The 17,616-nt window shown below is 49.8% G+C and overlaps 1 protein-coding gene across 1 annotated transcript in view; it reads left to right on the plus strand.

Annotated features, from left to right (window-relative positions):
- Window positions 1–17,616, plus strand: part of Csmd2 (CUB and Sushi multiple domains 2) — a 553,852-nt gene that overhangs the window by 361,050 nt on the left and 175,186 nt on the right. The window contains 6 exon segments of the mRNA XM_047516471.1: window positions 2,713–2,851; window positions 3,779–3,966; window positions 4,901–5,089; window positions 5,253–5,369; window positions 11,574–11,789; window positions 13,176–13,364. Of these exon segments, the coding sequence (XP_047372427.1) occupies window positions 2,713–2,851; window positions 3,779–3,966; window positions 4,901–5,089; window positions 5,253–5,369; window positions 11,574–11,789; window positions 13,176–13,364 (1,038 nt within the window).

The following is a 17,616-nucleotide window of genomic DNA, read 5'->3' on the forward strand; positions in this document are numbered from 1 at the left end:
TGTTTCCCTTCATGGAGATTATGGGCTGGTCGTGTTGAGCCGGATGTCCTGAGTGGAGAGTGCTGGGGAGGCATGTGACTGGGTGGTCCATGCATTCCTAGAACTCAACTAAGGAGGTCACATTTCAGCAGCCAGAGAGGCTGGGCCTGTGCTGAGCCAGAGCCAGGAAATAGTCACTGCTCACTGCTGAGACTCAGCGCCTGGGACATAGCAACAGGCACAGCTTACCCACCTTCAAGGTCTAACACGTCCATTGAAGGAGGAGAGAGAAGCGTTAGGAGGTTCAGTGAGATAATAGATGGATTTTGAAAACTGTGTTACCCAGAAGTGTCAATACACACAAGTGGTCTATTCCCTCAGTGCTGATGTGAGTGCTGTTAATTACTTACTCTACCCTTCTGTTCATAAAAATGGGGTAACGACCCCTTCTATGTAATGAGGATCATAATCTGTGTGCCTTTCAGCTCTCAGTTGTCACTCAATAGTCCCCATCAAGTCCTAGCATGTGGTGAGCTCTCCGTACACCTTCTGGGGGATTTGGAGTCAGAGGTCTTGAGGTTAAATCTCAGCTCCAACTTCAATATCTCAGTGTCCTTGAGCTACTATCTCAACCTGCTTGGCCTTGTTTTCTTCTCTGGAAAGTGGGGACAATGACTTCACAAGGTGTGTACATCTAGATGTGATGATGCATGTGAAGCAACTAGATAGGAGTCACCAGTGTTGAGTGGATAGCTTCTACCATCATCATCTGATGACCATCTCTGTTACACTTCCTAATATAATTTTCTATTAAAACTATTGATAGCTATTTTAGATAATTTCAGAAGGTTGTAGAATTGAGAGAACAGGGTATATTTGGCTGTATTTTTAAAAATTTTTGTTCTATTTAGATATACATGACAGTAAGTGTATTTTGACCTATTATACATACATGGAGTGTATCTTATTCTAATTAGGATCCCATTCTCATGGTTGTACATGATGTGGACTTTCACTGGTCCTATATTCACATATGAACATAAGAAAGTTAGACTGATTTGTTCTACTATCTTTCCTATTCCCATTCCCTCTACCTTCCTTTCATTCTCCTTCTCAGCCATGAAAAAAGAATGAAATTATGGCATTTGCCAGTAAATGGATGGAACTGGAGACTATCGTGCAAAATGAAATAAGCCAATCTCAAAATACCAAAAGCCAAATGTTCTCTCTGTTATGCAGATGCTAACATAAAATAAAGAGGGGAGGGGAGAACAGAAGTTCATTTGACCGCATTCTGTGAAACGGATTACCTAGAGAAATCTCCAGAACTTTGCAAAGAGAACAGCACTGCGTAGCTCATTTATCTCCTTCTTAGTTCTGTTCAGGAATGTTCTGGTCTCTGGTAGCTCCTCAGTAAGAGGGATCAAAGGAAACAGGTTTAAAACCAGGAGGCTGCTTATACTATGATCCCTGGTTCTGTGCTGTTCTCGCCTCAGTCTGAATTGAGACTCTATGACTTGCAAACCTCCAGTCGGTTCCTGAACCTCCAGACACCTCCGCTTCCTTAGCGGAGGCCAACCTCACAGGGGCCTTTGCTTCCTAAAGAGTGATCCTGATGACGTGCGCATCTCCACACGATGTGGAGGGAGCGCTTGGTCACGGGCGGTGGTGCTGACAGAGGTGGGAGCCTCATCCTCAACCTCCGGCAGGTAGATTGTTAACGGAGAGCCCCAATTCTTGACGGTTGAAGGACAGGATTACACAGCACTTGAGCTCTGTCGTTCAAATCAGGTCATCAGGGGATCTGCTTGTTGGAGTCATTTAAAGGTCCCGGCAGACGGGTCTGCCATCTTGACACCTGCCTCCACAGTGGAGTGACAGAAAACAGCAAATTGTGCCCTGGTTCAAACCGTTTCCACCTCGGCGTGACGTGTAGGCATATCTTCTGCTCTCATTTTATTGGTCCAAGCAGTCATGTGATCTTGCTTCACTTCAAAAGGGTGGGTGATGAAATCTACCATGAGTACCAAAGGGAGAGTCCTGGACTGGCCCTAATGACCACGGCAGGATCTAGTTTCAGGGACAGGCAGGAGTGGCAGGAAGATGCCGGTGAGAGTGGGGAAGCTGTGTGATAGGAGGCCAAGGAGAGGAGGGGACAGGCTTTGCAAGACCAGGGATAGCCAGGAAACGTTCCAAGACCGTCAGTATCTTGTGGCTGCATCGATCCACCTTTTCATTCATTCATTTATTCAACAGTCATAGACAGACCACCGTGGGCCACGCACCATGCCAAATGCTGGGGATACCAAGTCGTGAGAGAGATCAGTACTAGTGCCTGCACCCCGAGCTGAGCAGGGCTGGCCACTCACTTCCTCGTGTGGCTGGGAGGAGGTGGGTCCAGCCTCTGCCTCGGGTCTGGCGACTGAGCAGGAACAGAGAAAAAGCCAGTGTGACCCAGATATCAGCAGCACTTCAGTCCTTCCAGAACGAGAAAAGGACTTTGTTTAAAGGATTCTTTTCATTTCTCCCCTCTGGCCTTTAATAAACCTCCCAATGATGCAACTAGGCGCATCCATGAAGGTCCCGATAGGCAACACTCACAGTTTAGAGTTTATGTAATTCTCCATAAAAACAGAGACAATCCTTGTTGGCTGATAAACTTGATAGAGAGGTATTTTGTATGCTTATTCATCTGTCCCCCAAGAAAGCTGCTTCTCTCCCTCTGTCCTCCAGCTCCCTGTGGTGGCCACCTGACTTCGCCCAGCGGCACCATCCTCTCTCCCGGCTGGCCCGGCTTCTATAAGGATGCCTTGAGCTGCGCCTGGGTGATCGAAGCCCAGCCAGGCTACCCCATCAAAATCACCTTCGACAGGTGCTGGGAACACGGTGCTGGGAAGGGGCCCGGGGGCAATTTCTACTGCACGGGAGGGAATCTGGAGTGAGTAGAGGGACTGACCCCAGGGCTGAAATGTCGGCAAGGTCAGAGGACACTGGAGCCCACGGCCCCAGGTGGGAGGCTCTCTCTGGCTTTGCCCTGGGCTTGCTTGTGCTGTAGGGGCACTGCGACTGGAGTGGGGAGATGGCTGGGGTATCACCTGGGATGCTATCGCCCTTCCCTTCTCTTAACGCCCAAGAGGGAGTGTGGCAGATAGACCCCACTGGATGCCGAAGCGAGGCAGAGCATCCAAGGACAGTACCTCCAGAACTTCTAATACAAGGGTGGTCGTCTTAACCTCGGTCCCAAACCCTCCACGTGCCCACTTCTACTCCCACCCTGCCTATGCCCCTCAGTGGGAAATATGAACACAAACTTGTTCTGGACAAAGCCTCCCTGACCTGAAACCACCATCTGCAAACATTCCTGTGAAGGACCAGATAGTAAATCTGACAGGTTTAATGGGTTTCTTGCCCACTTTCAGATCTCTGGTGCATGTTCTTTAGTGCTTCTTTGTTTTCAAATATCCCTTTACTGAATGTAAAAACCATTCTTAGCTCTCAGGCTGTATACCAGATTTGGTCCTGGGGCTTTAGTTGATTGACCCCTGGCCTAGAACATTCCAACCCCCATGAGCTAGGCCTGGAGAACCCAGGCCATAGAGAAGATTGGAGAGCTGTGTCTGACCAAGGAAGATGAAGGGCTAAGCTCAGTAGAGAAGGTCCTTTCCATGTCCCTGGTAAATGTGTACGAATGATATTAAAAGATCCCAGCCTGCCAAACTCTGGGTGTCTGCAGCCCTGGGTCAGGCAGGGCTTTCATCATTTGCAAATTAATAGGCCTTGGGTTTCTGCCACCTGACAGATTTAAAACTGAGGTCAACTATGACACCCTGGAAGTGCGAGATGGACGGACCTACTCAGCACCCTTGATTGGGGTTTACCACGGGACCCAGGTCCCCCAGTTCCTCATCAGCACCAGCAACTACCTCTACCTCCTCTTCTCTACAGACAAGAGTCACTCAGACATCGGCTTTCAGCTCCGCTATGAGAGTGAGTCTCACTGGGCAGGGAGGCAGGTGACACGGTTGGTGCAGGTGGGGGAAGGGCCCTGGGGCTGTGCTCCAGCATCGGCCCCAGATCCAGCCCTCCTGTGAATTCTTGGTTAGGCTACCCTTTGGGAGGTGCCCCCTTACTGTAACACCACCCAGGGATCACAGGAGCCAAGAGTTGCTCATGACCTTCATGCTGGATCCCACGCACACACTCCATGCCTCCTGTGTGCAGGTGCCTGGGTGCCACCATGCTAGGCACTCTGGGGACATGAATTTGAAGTGAAATAGCAACTCCCACTCATACTGCCTTCTCACATCATCTTCTGCACTCCTCCCCTTTCTTTAAAGGATTAATGTCACTTCAATTCTTTGCAGACCAAAGCAGAAAGGACTGCTAGCACCTTGAGAACAGGTTATTTCTTATTCATGTGTGTATTTCTAAGCCTCAGCAATGTGCCTACACCAGAGCCGACACTCGGCTAACGTTTACTAATGAATGAACCAAAGAGCAAAGGATCCCCTGTTGAAGAGATAGGTCTTCCTGCCAGGCCCCATGACCCACACCTGCACTCCCAGCGACTCAGGAGGCTGAGGCAGGAGGATTGCAAGTTGGAGGCCAGCCTGGACAACTTAAGGAGACCTTGTCTCAAAATAAAATAAAAAGGGTTGGGGTGGTAGCTCAGGGGTAGAGCCCTTGCCTAGCATGTGAGAAGCCCTGGGTTTGATCCCTAACACCATAAGAAAGAAATGAAAAGAAAAAGTGATAGGTCTTCAAACAGTCTCTCCACAAAAAATAATGGCCACATTTCATGAGTTGCTAATAGCAACTTCAGCCTCTTATAAATCCACACCCCCTCTTCTCTGTAAGTCAGCTGGGGTCCCTCAGTGGGGATGGTGCATACTCTGTTCCAGCTGTGACCTCTCTTTTCCAGCTATAACATTGCAGTCTGACCACTGTCTGGATCCAGGAATCCCTGTCAATGGGCAGCGTCATGGGAATGACTTCTATGTGGGCGCTCTGGTGACATTCAGCTGTGACTCCGGCTACACGTTAAGTGACGGGGAGCCCCTGGAGTGCGAGCCCAACTTCCAATGGAGCCGAGCTCTGCCCAGCTGTGAAGGTGAGGCTCACAAACGGACCAGGAGCTGGATGGCCACCGACTCCTGGACCCCGTCAGTGGAGACTGGGGCTCTGAGAAGAAGTGGGGCAGTGGGTGCCTAGGGCAAGGTGAGGGTCGCTGTCTGAGCCACGCTGGTCTTTCACTGCCCTCTTCACTTCTGTAGCTCTCTGTGGTGGCTTCATTCAAGGCTCCAGTGGGACCATCTTGTCACCAGGGTTCCCTGACTTCTACCCCAACAACTTGAACTGCACCTGGATTATCGAAACATCACATGGCAAGGGTAAGTGTTCGGGCAGATATTGGGACGTGACTCAAGGTCAGGGCCCTATGTTCCCAGGTCAAGGCGACCTCAACGGGGATTTCTTTATATAGTGATGTGTCCGCTCAGTCTGAATGTTCCTCACCTTCTCATCTCTTTGAATCACAGAATTCATTCAATAAATGTTGTTAACAATCTAAAATCTCCAAAGAGATCATACTGGTAACCAACCATGGAATCCCATCAGGTGCAGGAATCCTTTCTAACCACCTCCTGCAAGATGGCGGCACCCCTCTGTCGAAACACCTCACTATGGGGAGGGCTCCCCCCCATTCCACAGTGTCAAGTAATTCATTTCCCTCCTAAGGGTCTATTAGGTGTTTCTGAAACCCACATCCCTGTCCTGTGTCCTGGGGAAACAGGACACCTCTGCTCTCTCCGCTTCAGGTCACCCCTTTCAATTCTAAACATGAGGATCCCTTTCTTGCATAGCTGAACGCTTCCCTGAATGACAGGCATGCATGTTCCTCACCAACCTGCACTGTTGTCCCTGACCTAAGTGGTCTTTGGGAATCCAAGTTCAAAGTAAGTGTCCTGGTTATAAATAAGCATTAGTAAAAATACTCTTTCATCCAACATATATTCACTAAATGTCACCCATGTGGAAGACACTGGGGCTGGGAATTGGCAGAAACCCAGGAGATATGGAAGGTTATTCCAGAGCTTCTCTAGTGCTGGCTTCTGCCCCTCTGCAATCCGGCAAGTACACTAGTTAATGCTGAGGCTCCGCCCTGGAGGCTTTGATTCTCCACATTGGGGGTAGAAACCAGGTGTATGCATTTTGAGGTCATTTTGTCAATCATTCTGAGGCATGCCTCTAATAAGAACCTCTGATCTAGAAGAACTAACCAGGAAAAAAAAGAGCCAGGAGAGAAAAAATGAAATGGAAGAAAACCCTTTCCAGAGATTCAAATGTTGCTACAGGCTAAAAAATGTACATAAGCAGTGTGGCGTGAGTGCAGGAGTGGACATTCAAATCAGCGAGGGACAAGAAAGATCCAGAAACAAACTCCTCAGTGCGTGTGTACATGCACGCGTACCTGTGGCCATGCGAGAGGGAGACAGACTTGAGCATATGATTAAAGTGTCATTTCATTTGAAGAAAAGATGGATTATTTAATAAATGGTGTTAAAACAGTGAGCTTAACCATTGGGGGAAAAATCTTAATGAAATCAACTAAATTATGCCATGTCCATGAACAATGAATCCCACTTTTATGTATAATGTATAATTAAAAGGCACAAATTAAAAAAAAAAAGTAGAAAGGAGACCAGTAGAGTAGAGGAAGGAGATCAGGGGAGGGAGGAGGGAGGGAAAGGGGAGGTATTAGGGAATTAGACTGATCAAATTATGTTATCTGCATGTACAAATATGTCACACTGAATGCCGCTGTCGCGTATAATAACAATGCACCCATAAAAACCACTAAAAATGATTTTTTTAAAATCCAATGCATACCTCAGACATTTAGTCACATAAATTCCAGTACTAGGAAAAAGCATGGATCTCCAACCTCAGCCAAGAAGGCACCTTCAAGAGTACACCAAAAGCAGAATCTGTAAAGGCAAAGACTGTTAGATTCAATTAAGTAAAACTTTAATAGGATTTATGTAAAGAAAGCTCCATAAAAAATGCAAAGTCAAATAGTAAATAGACAAAAATATTTGCAATATACATAATTGACTGAGGATGAGCAGCCTGCTGCACACAGAGCTCTTCAGAATTTCTAAGAGAAAGAGGCCTGGCCCACCAGCCTGCAGAAAGAGCAAAACTATAAACCAACACTTCATAATTATGGAAACACAAATTGAAAAATATCAACCCCATCAATAATGAAAGAAATGCAATTTCAGCCAGTAATGAAATCCCATTTCCCTTTTCAAGTCATCAGAGAAAACCATCACGTTGGGAAGAGAAGGCACAGATGTGTTCTTCCTGCTTACCTGGTGTGAAGTGGTTGGGACTTCCCAGAGGCTGGTTTGGTGACAGGAATCAAAAGTCTTCAAAAGATTCATGCCTCTGAACCCGCACTTTACCTGTAGAAAATAAGTAAAACTGCACATTAAGATGTTACTGCCAAGATGTCCCTTAAAACGTGTACTTATTACATTGAAAACTTAGGAACTATGCAAATGGCCATCTGTAAGGACACATGAAATAAACATATGGTACGGTTCTGGAATAAAATACTAGGAATCGCAGGAAAGAATATTTGCAGATCTGTGGAAGTGGTGGCAAAAATCATTAAGTAATGAAGTTTGCTAAAAGATAGTTTTTGCAAAGGAGGATATTTGCATAAAAAATGGTGTAAAAGATTTGCCCAGAGATTTTAATACTAGTTGTTTCTTATTTTTTTCATTTTTTGCTTTTTTTCCTGATTTTGAGCAATAAATATATATTGCATGCAAAAATAAGGTATTTGTTCAAAAAAAGAAAATTATTTCTAGTCTCACCACATGCTTCACTTTGGACCTGACTAATCCTTCCCTGGCCAGGGATCAGATGTCCCAGATCTTTTCCAGGCAAGGCAGGACCCTCCAGGCAGCCAGGCAGTGCCCCCAGAGTCCCTGGAGGGACAATCATGTGGTCATGATTTTCTGTGTGGGGGTGGCTGAGCTCATAAGGGTGAAAGTTCCTTTCTGCATTGCTTTTTGTGTCTTTGCCTAGAAATCAGTGTAGCTCATCAACTACTTAACGAATGTGTATTTGATACCTGCACTTCAGAGTTTATGGTCCAGGGCTAGCGAGACAGTCTAAGCACAGAGCTGAGTGGGAATGTCGATGTGTAGTGGAGCACACATCTGCAGCCCAGCCCCGGGGGTTAGGCAGGTGGTCTTGATTTGAAACATAAGCTTGTCTTCCAGAATGAACAGGAATTAGCTAGGATGAAAGGTGCTCACGCAGAGAATCAACAATCATGCCTGAGCAACTAACTGCTTCTTCCCTTAGAACCCTGCAAAGTCTTCGCCTAACCCTTAGCACAGAGCCCCAGAGCTTAAAACAGCCAGGCGCCTCCGCTACCCTGCCTTCCTCGGCCTCATACTGAGCCCTGCAGACTGAGTTCCAACTCCACAGGCCTTTGTTCAGTCCCTGGAACCTGCCAAGCATTTCTCCTCCGGAGTCCTGCACATCGGCCTGAGTTCTCTCTTCCTCTCGAGGCGGGGGTGGAGAGTCCCCTTCCCCTGGCTTGGCCAGCTCTTCATCTTTCCTTGCCCACTTCCTCTCACCAGCCTCCCCCACCCCTCTCTCCAGCCATGCATCCAGGCTGGGCTCTGCTTCTTGCGGGGTTCCCCCAGCATCCTGTTCTTCCCCAGACCTGACCACTTGAACTTTCACCACCTGCCTCCCCAACAGACTCAGCGCTCTTGCTTCCTCCAGTTCTTCCTGCTCCAGGCTCCACACCTGGCACCCGAAGAACTCCAGAGGTATTTGGAGACATGAGTTGAATAGGCCTGACCCCAGATCCTTCGCCTCAGGCTCAGCTCATAAGAATATGTTGGGTGAACAGACCGCTAGGCCGCTGACTCCGATTGTTCCCGAACAGTCCAGATGGGGAAATTCTAAACTTTATGAAACTCAGAATTGCCCAGCTGGCCACATACCCAGGGAATAGGCCATTCAGAAGTCCAGAGAATGCCCCCTCGCAGAGACCCCAGGACTGCAGTTCTTGACCCTCAAGGTCATCTGGGGGTGGGATGAGCTGAGCAGGAAACACCTGCTGGTCCTCACCTGCTGTGGGCTTTGCACACACGATTCCAGTTGTGAGGACAGGGCCAGCATCCACACAGTGCAGCTAAGGAAACGGGCACCAAGGGGCCTTCACAGCGCTGGCTGCAGCCCCTGAGCTGGTAGACGGGCGTTTGATCCTGTCTTTCCTGCCCTGGTGCAGGGTTGATAGCGTTCCTACTGTTCTGCACAGTTCACTCCAGTGTGTACATCTGTCACACCAAATCTGGATTCAAACTCCAACATGGGGCCTCTCTGTTTCTGTGACAATGTCTTCATTTTCTCACAATGGCCAAAAAAGCCCCAAGCAATCAGCACAGCTGGGAACCCCAGGGGTTTCATCTCGGTTGTTTGCTCATCCTTAGAATCCCTGCCAAATGTTTACTCCTCGGGAGGGGCCGTGTTTGCCTGCTAGAAGAACAAAGTGCAGCGCTCCGGACTTCATGTTTGTTTCTTCCTGCTACTGTGTCCGACCTGCTACCCAGCCAACCTGGTGTTCTGTGGAGGAGGGGAGGACATCCACTCCCCAAACTCTCCAGACTCAGTAGTTATCTGCACACATTTGTGTGTCAGGGGTAGAGCATGCACACGGGCACGCGTGTCCACAGGTCTCCTCTGCAGACACTAACATCTCTTATGCCAAGGATCGCGTCCCCACAGGAAGCCCTCCCAACCCTCAAAGCAGAGTTCCCACCCTTCTTCATGCCCGGTGCTGGATTCTTACCATTGATGCATATGTCTCCTCTACAAAACCAAAAGACCTTTCTCTCCTGTAAGCATTAGGCCTGGTACTTGGTAGGTGCTTAGGACCCATATCCTTGAACAAATAGATATAGGGTTGCATCTCGATTGCCTGCACACAGGTAATATGCAAACTGCAACCCTAGTCCTACCACCTCTGCCAGTTCTGTCTCTCCAAACCCTACCCAGAGACGCCCAAATAACTCCAGACCACCAGCTCTTATCCTCACGGAGGCAAGAATATGAAAACTTCTTTAAATGCTTTAGTATTACAGTCTTGGATCCATCATCATTTATCAAAACTCCGTCAGTAATTATCTAGGAAAGTATTTCTCAAACTCTTAGGTACCTACAAATCAAACAGGCAATTCTGCATTTCTAGCAGGCTGGTGCGTGGACTACACTTTGAGCGCAGCTGGGCCCAGCTCTCCCAGTCCGACTGCACACCTTTCCGGGTGCCATCATAACACATGTCCCCATGAACACGCTGGCTTGTTGGAGACCATGCAAGGACACATGCACCCATGCAAATAGCTGCTGCCACCCAGACCAGTCTGAGAGCTGCTTTGGGTGTTAAGATCCTGCTGCTCCACAACCCTCCTCACCCGCTGACCCTCTCACCACCTGCCACCCTCCCACCTGCTCTTCTTCTGTGGCTGATAGGTAGCATCCTGAAGCGGCTCCAGCTGGGAGGCCTTAGGTGCCTCAGCTCAGATCCCAGCTCCACCACCTACGAGCTGAATGACCTTGGACAGATGACCTCATGCCTTTGGTCCTCATTTTCCTCTACTGTTGATGCAGGACAGAGGAGGCTGGACACCTGAGGGAGTTTTAGGAAGCTGGTTTATTTAAGCCCCTCCCACCAAGCCCCATCCTCGCTGGTCCAGTGCACAGCAGCCTTGTTCTCACTGATCTCCCAGCCTCCTCTTCTTCCTCTTCATCCTCTTCACGGTCACCAACATCTTACTGGAACTGAAATCTGCCATCCGGATAAGGAAGGCTTCTCATCACCTCCAGAACAGTCACTGTCTGACCCCAGCCTACCTGTCCAGCCTCAGTGCCTGGTGTTTCCACCGAGTGTGTCCAGCCACAGAGCCCTGGGCTGGACAGCTCCTCTGTCCCCTGACATGGACTGGTCCTCTGTCTGGGGTGTTCTTTCTTCTCTTTCCTGGTTAATTCCTGGGCATCCTTTGAAAACCCAGATGAAGTGTTCCCTTGTTTCTGAAGCCGCCCTCCACTCCCCTCTTCCTGCTGTGATCTGCTGTCTGCGCTGCCCCACGGCACCCTGATCTAAATTTCATGATAGTTTTCGTCGTTCTGTTTGGTAGCCATTTGTTTAATGACCCGTGAATCCCCTTGCACTTCACCCTGGATCCTGGCCCATAGGACGCATTCAGCAAATACGCAAATATTTGTTGAATGAATTAATGAATGGCGATGAAGCATCCTTATAAACCTAGCCATAAATCCCTCTTTCAAATGCTGACAACTGTAAAGAGCTGTCCATCTCCCTGACTGGACCTTTGGGTAATGGCACGTTCAGGTCCATTCACTTACATGTTTTATCGACAGAAGCTCATAGTTGTGCACACTGACAGGTATGTGCCAACTGGACACATTTGGGCAGATCCCACCTCTCAATGAACTGCTTCAGCCACTGCCCCACGGCCAGCTGGAACTTTCTGATCTCTCTGCAGGTGTCTTCTTTACTTTCCACACCTTCCACCTGGAGAGCGGCCATGACTACCTCCTCCTCACCGAGAACGGCAGCTTCACCCAGCCCCTGAGGCAGCTGACCGGCTCCCGGCTGCCAGCGCCCATCAGTGCCGGTCTCTATGGCAACTTCACGGCTCAGGTCCGCTTCATTTCCGACTTCTCCATGTCCTACGAAGGATTCAACATCACCTTCTCAGGTACAGGGTGCGAGCGCCCCTGGAGAGAGGAGACGGACAGCCTTGCTATTCTGTCTCTCCCTCTGCTGCCAGTCTCTGACCTTCAAGTAGATGCATAGTGATCACTCCCCTGTCTCTGGGAGAGTGAACTCAATGGCACAGCTAAAGATATTTGGGTTAGATCCAAGGAAGAACTTCCCTCTATTGGTCTTCAAAGGAATTAGCAGGTTCCTTGAGGAATCTCCTACTCTGATTCAGGATTTGCTCTGGACATGACCTACTCAGCTGGTAGCTTTGAATATCTCCTAGAGGATTCACAGACGTCCCTTCCTACCCTAGTAATTCCAAATTCCTCTCCTGATTCCGCTTCCACTATTTCACAACTCCAGTAATTAATAAAGAAGAAGAAAGAGTGTGAAATTAACATATAGGAGTGTTTTAGTCTCATTTGGGTGCTGCTTCATCAATGCTAATTATATAGTAATGGATATTTAGCTCTGTGTCTAGGAACCCTGTAAAGAAAGCTCTTCCATTTGGCATTCAGGGAAAAGAGCACTCTTCGCTCCTGAGTATCCACGCCCTCCTCCCCCACCCCACCGTGCCCCAGGGCCCCCACCCCTTCCCTCGGCAGGAGCAGGGATGCCGGATGGAGTCCTCCTGGGATGGGCAAGAGGTGTCAGCCTCCAGGAACAGGGATGTGGCCCAGCTTAGCCCCCACTGGCTCTCCAGGCGGAAGCCACTGCCCTGTGCCAGGGCAGGCCTGGCTGATGGGACACATGCAGCCAGTGTACCTCAACCCACCTGAGAGGGACACTCCTCCTCCACACAGAGCCCCGCACGACTGCATCCCTGAAGGGACATGCCCTGGAGGACAAAGGATAGTCATTTCTATGCTGTCACTAGAAACACCAGGCCGGTCCCTGGCCCATGAATGCCACCCCACCCTGCCATCTGCCTCAAAGCCGATGTTCCAAGATAAGACTTAGAGCAAAGCACGTGGAGTCCTTTGCAATGGGAGTCACCCAGAGGCCAAGGTCATGGACTCTGACCCTCGGGAACCCACTGACTGGATTGATCTGGTTCAGAACCTAGAAAGAGGGAACAGGAGAGGCTGTGAGCCCCGAGGGGAAGAGAAGGGCTGAGGTCCCAGGAACCTGAGGTCCTGCCAGAAGCGTTCCCTGGGAAGGAAACGCTGGGCCCCCTCGGCCTCCCTGCACTTCTCTGGGCCTCTGCTCCTCTGGGGCTGCCCCCCTTGCCTCCTCACTCTCGAGGACCGGTGTGCGCCTGGTCTGCACCTCTGCCTGCCTGCATTCTGGCCCTTGCCCCCCGGCACTGTGGCCTCTGTTCTCATTTTCTTTCTCTGCACCTCCCGAGACTCTGAGCCCAAGCTTCCTGCTGCCTTTGCAGAGTATGACTTGGAACCCTGCGAGGAGCCCGAGGTCCCGGCCTACAGCATCCGGAAGGGCTTGCAGTTTGGCGTGGGTGACACCCTGACCTTCTCCTGCTTCCCCGGGTACCGTCTGGAGGGCACCGCCCGCATCACGTGCCTGGGGGGCAGACGGCGCCTGTGGAGCTCGCCTCTGCCAAGGTGTGTTGGTAGGTGGTCACGTGCTTTCATTTTGCTTCATTCGATGGGGTGGGCTGAACCGTAGTCGACTGGTGGAAGGTGGTGGGCGCACACGCCAAGAGGCAGGGGGCCTGGGTTTGGGGACTAACTTAGCCCGTGTTTACCTGCGGTGGGACCTTGGGCAGATGACCCAAACTCCTTCTGCTCAGTCTCCTTGTCTGTGAAATAGGGATGCTAACACCTACTCCAGGGGCAGTTCTGTAGACTAAACTGACCTTTGCCAAGTGAATCCTGATGGGCTCTGAAAAGAAACTGACTTCAGTCTCTCAGCTCCTGCCCTCAACATGCAGAGCCTGGCTGAAGGGTGCTTCTTGCAGGGGAATCTGGATGGGGCCCGGGGTGGGCCCTTCGCCTGAGTCTCAACCCAGTGGGGTGGATGGGTGCTTTTACTAGTCCGATGTAAGGTCTTGCTCTTGGAGAATCCCTCAGAAGGCAGCCCATTCAGCCCAGGAAGCAGGGGCAGGACTGGGGTTCATCTAGAGAGCGCCCACCACACATCCAACGTGCACCTAGGCCCTGGAGATAAGCAAGGGAACAAAACAGAGAAAGTCTCTCCACTGGGGCCTCCCATGATGGTGGAGAAACACACCACAACACAGGTACACAACGTGCCCAGAGTGTTACCCAGCAGTGTTACCCAGCACAGAGAACAATGAAGTCGACTTAGGAAGTTCTGGAGGCGAGGCTGCTTTTTGGCAGAGAGTAGGCAGCAAAGGCCTCTCTGAGGAGCTGCGTTCTGCTGGAGGGAACAGAGCACCAAGACCAGCTGGTTGGGGGTTGGTGCCAGCCCTGCCTGCCTCCCTGAGGGATCCCTGACGGCTGATCAGAGCTCTGGGCCCAGAGGGTAGAGGGAAATATGGCAATGGCCTGGGCAGTGGGGACAATTGCTGGCTTCTCCTAATTTGTAAAGCCCAAGGCTCTGCTTGCCCAGTGCCCACCGTGCAGGACGGGATGAAATGCCGGCCGAGTCAGTGGTGTACTTACCACACACACTGTAAGCCATGGAACTCACTTAAAGTGAAATGTCACGTAAAGCCCCATAGAAATGTACAGAACAGATAGAGCAAAGCAGCGCTGCACTGACAGAAACAGGGACTAGCATCTCAAAAGCCCTTGAGGGACGGGGGTGTGGCTCAGAGGCAGAGCACTTGCCAACATGTGCGGGGCACAGGGTTCCATCCCCAGCATGCCAAAAAAAGGATCATAACGTGACATCACCTGGCCCAGGACAACCCCAAGGAGCTCAGGGCTCTGCAGAGGACAGCCGAGCATGGAATAGACTGGCAAGATGGGCTGGGCCCAGCTGATCAGTCACAGGGCCCGAAGGTCAAGTCTCTGCTCTGCCACTTACTATCCCCTAGTGCACCCAAACCCCTCAGCTTCAGCTTCCTCATTTATAAAGCAGAGATAACAACAGCCAACACACAGGCCCTACTCACTCCAGATGTGATGAAATAGTTACATAAACCAGAAAGTGCTATATAATGACTATTTTGCCAATAACCTTTTTAGCAATATTTATGGATAACTAGTTGTCATTATTTTGTCAGTAACCTTTTACAGTCTCCGAGGGGAAACATTAAGACAAAGAGTTGCAGAATTCCATCTTTGGCCAATTAAATGATCTCAAAGTTTCTCTTTTCTCCTGTCCCCATCCTCCAAAGCATCCACTCCCTGACTAGGACACATAGACGTTAGAACTCCCCCTGGGGAGGTTTAGTTAACGCCCCCAAGTGCAGCAACTCTTGTCTCTGGGAAAATGTCCTTAGAGAGGTGATCTTGAATGGGAATATCCAGGCCCACAGATGCACAGACTGCTGAGACTCTTGCCTCATTGATCTCATTACATGAACTCATCCTTTAACTTATTATTCCAATTACTGTTTGTTCATGACACCTCACAATATTTTCATTATTACATTTGTCTTCTGCTTCACATGTTATTAATAACGCACAGCAATTATAATCACCTCTAATTACTACCAGCCCTGCTGCAGACGCTCATGCTGAAGGTGTCTTGGGAATGCCCACCCGGGGGAAGTGCCCAGTTGCCACCTGCACTGTGGATATAACTGGGATTATTTAGCTCTCATAGCATTACCAGAAACATTCCCAGCTGAGAAGAAGATGAACGACCTGGGCTCCAATTCATGGAGTGACAGGGGTGACATATCCCCTGACCTCTGGGGCCCCTGAATTTGATGTAGAAGAGACAGCCCTGACCCCATGGGACCCCAGTCTGCAGCAGGAGACATGGTCCTGTCCTTGGGAGCCCAGTGTGATGGAGAAGCCCTAACCCCCTGCCTCAGGAGTCCCAGACTGATGGATAAGATGCAGCCCCTGCCCTTAACAAGACCTCTCTTGACAGAGACGATGAAGTCACAGATGTCTGAATCAGCGGCAGTGCTTTCCTCTGCACATGACTGTTTGTTTCTCTGGAACGTTTATTTGTTTCCATTTACACCATGTTTGGCTTCTCAGTGCATCTGCTCACCTCCCCTGTTCCTTTGGAAACTCTCCCAGAAGCAAGTGCCACATTCCTCACCCGCCCGTACCCTCCCTGGTACCCAGGACCAAGGGCCTGGCAGGGAGTCAGGACTTGGTGACTGGCCAGGGACTGGCTGTATCTGAAGCCATCAGCCCTGTGTCCTTCCTTATAAAGGTGTTGGGCAGGTGGGAGAGGTGAGAGGGTCATGCTGGGGCAAAGATGGGACACAGAGCTATTACTTAGGAGGCCAGGGCTGGGAAGACAGTCCAAAACTATGCCAAGGCCCGTGTTTAAGGGAAGCTGACTGTCAGCAACTAGGCAGAGGGCAAGAGGCATCAGGAACCTCCTGAGGGCACCAGTTAAGGCATAAACTTTCCATAAGCCTCCTGGGCTTTCTGCCAGTCCCAGAGCTTGGTCAGTTAGGGCTTCCAGTGGAAGCAGGCAAGCTGCATAGGTTCCCCTGGAATGAGCAGGACAAGAGTGGAGGAGTAACACTGCTTGAGGGCCGACTATGTGCTAACCACTACTCCCCATTCATTCACCAATTTACACAGAAAATCTCATGCATTTCTTCTCTGCTGTCTTATGAGGGGGGCCCTTAGGATCCAGGAGAAGGCAGATGAAGAGCTCGAGGTTCAGAGAGTTGATATTACTTGTCTGTCTGCCTCCAAAGTCCGTGCTCATCCCACTGCACCACATACCTCAGCCCAGGTGCAGGAGAGCATGTGTGACCCCAAAGACAGTGGGGAGCCACTTTAGAGCTGTCTGTGGCATGACTGTGTACTAGTGTGTAACTGTCTTCCCTGAGGGCAGCCGTGAACTGTGCACTCTCTAGAAACATATCTACTGAAACTGCCGGCAGCCGCTGTCCCGGGGTGCCTGCCTGCTACTGCTACTGTCCCTTCAGTTCAATGCCCCAGCTCGGCACTTTCAGCTGATACTTGCTTGCTTGGCAAACCTGCTGAGTTTAAAATCCTCAAGGTTGCTTCACTCCTGCAAAATAAATAAACAAGTGCTTCTGTGAAGGTTCAGGAAACCAAAACTGACCTGAAGAGGACAGGCCCAGGGAGTAGGGCCAGTTGGAAAGTAGGGACTTGGTAGTGGGACATGATCACCATCTTCAAAGGACCAAGAGCACACAAGAGTGTGGCAAACCCAGAGGAGGCTCGGCTCTGAAGGTTTCTAAGTGCTCCATCGATGCTGCCCAGTTTAAGGCAATGATGGTTGACTTTATGGTCAAAGAAATGCCCTCTCAGTCAACCTCAAGGTCCTTCCACCCAAGAATTATGCCTAGAATAAGGACGCAGAGGGCTGGCTTGGAGAAAGCAGACTTGCTACCATCAACTGCAAACATTCAAGACATGCTCCAAACTCTCCATATGTCCAGACAAAAAATGAGCCTGCCATCTGGACTTGTATTTACATCCTTCTGGAACCTAATTATTTTTAGGACTGTACATCTTCTAAGGTCAGTGGATGCCATATTCATCCATTCATTCATTTGGCAAATATTTATTTTACAGACAATCTGGGCTGAGCCTTGGAAATTCATAGATTCATCAAGCCTGACCCTGGTCCTCAAGTAGCTCACAGTTTGGGTGGAGGAGAGAAGTGAGTGATAAGCAAAGGGAACAGGGAGAAGATTCTCTGATATAGGGAGACACAGAAAGGGGATTCATAATCAAAAATTTAAATAAGAGGAAGGTAGATTCCAGCATCTCAGGAGGCTGAGG

This window comes from Sciurus carolinensis, chromosome 1, assembly GCF_902686445.1.
Source record: "Sciurus carolinensis chromosome 1, mSciCar1.2, whole genome shotgun sequence".
NCBI lineage: Eukaryota > Metazoa > Chordata > Mammalia > Rodentia > Sciuridae > Sciurus > Sciurus carolinensis.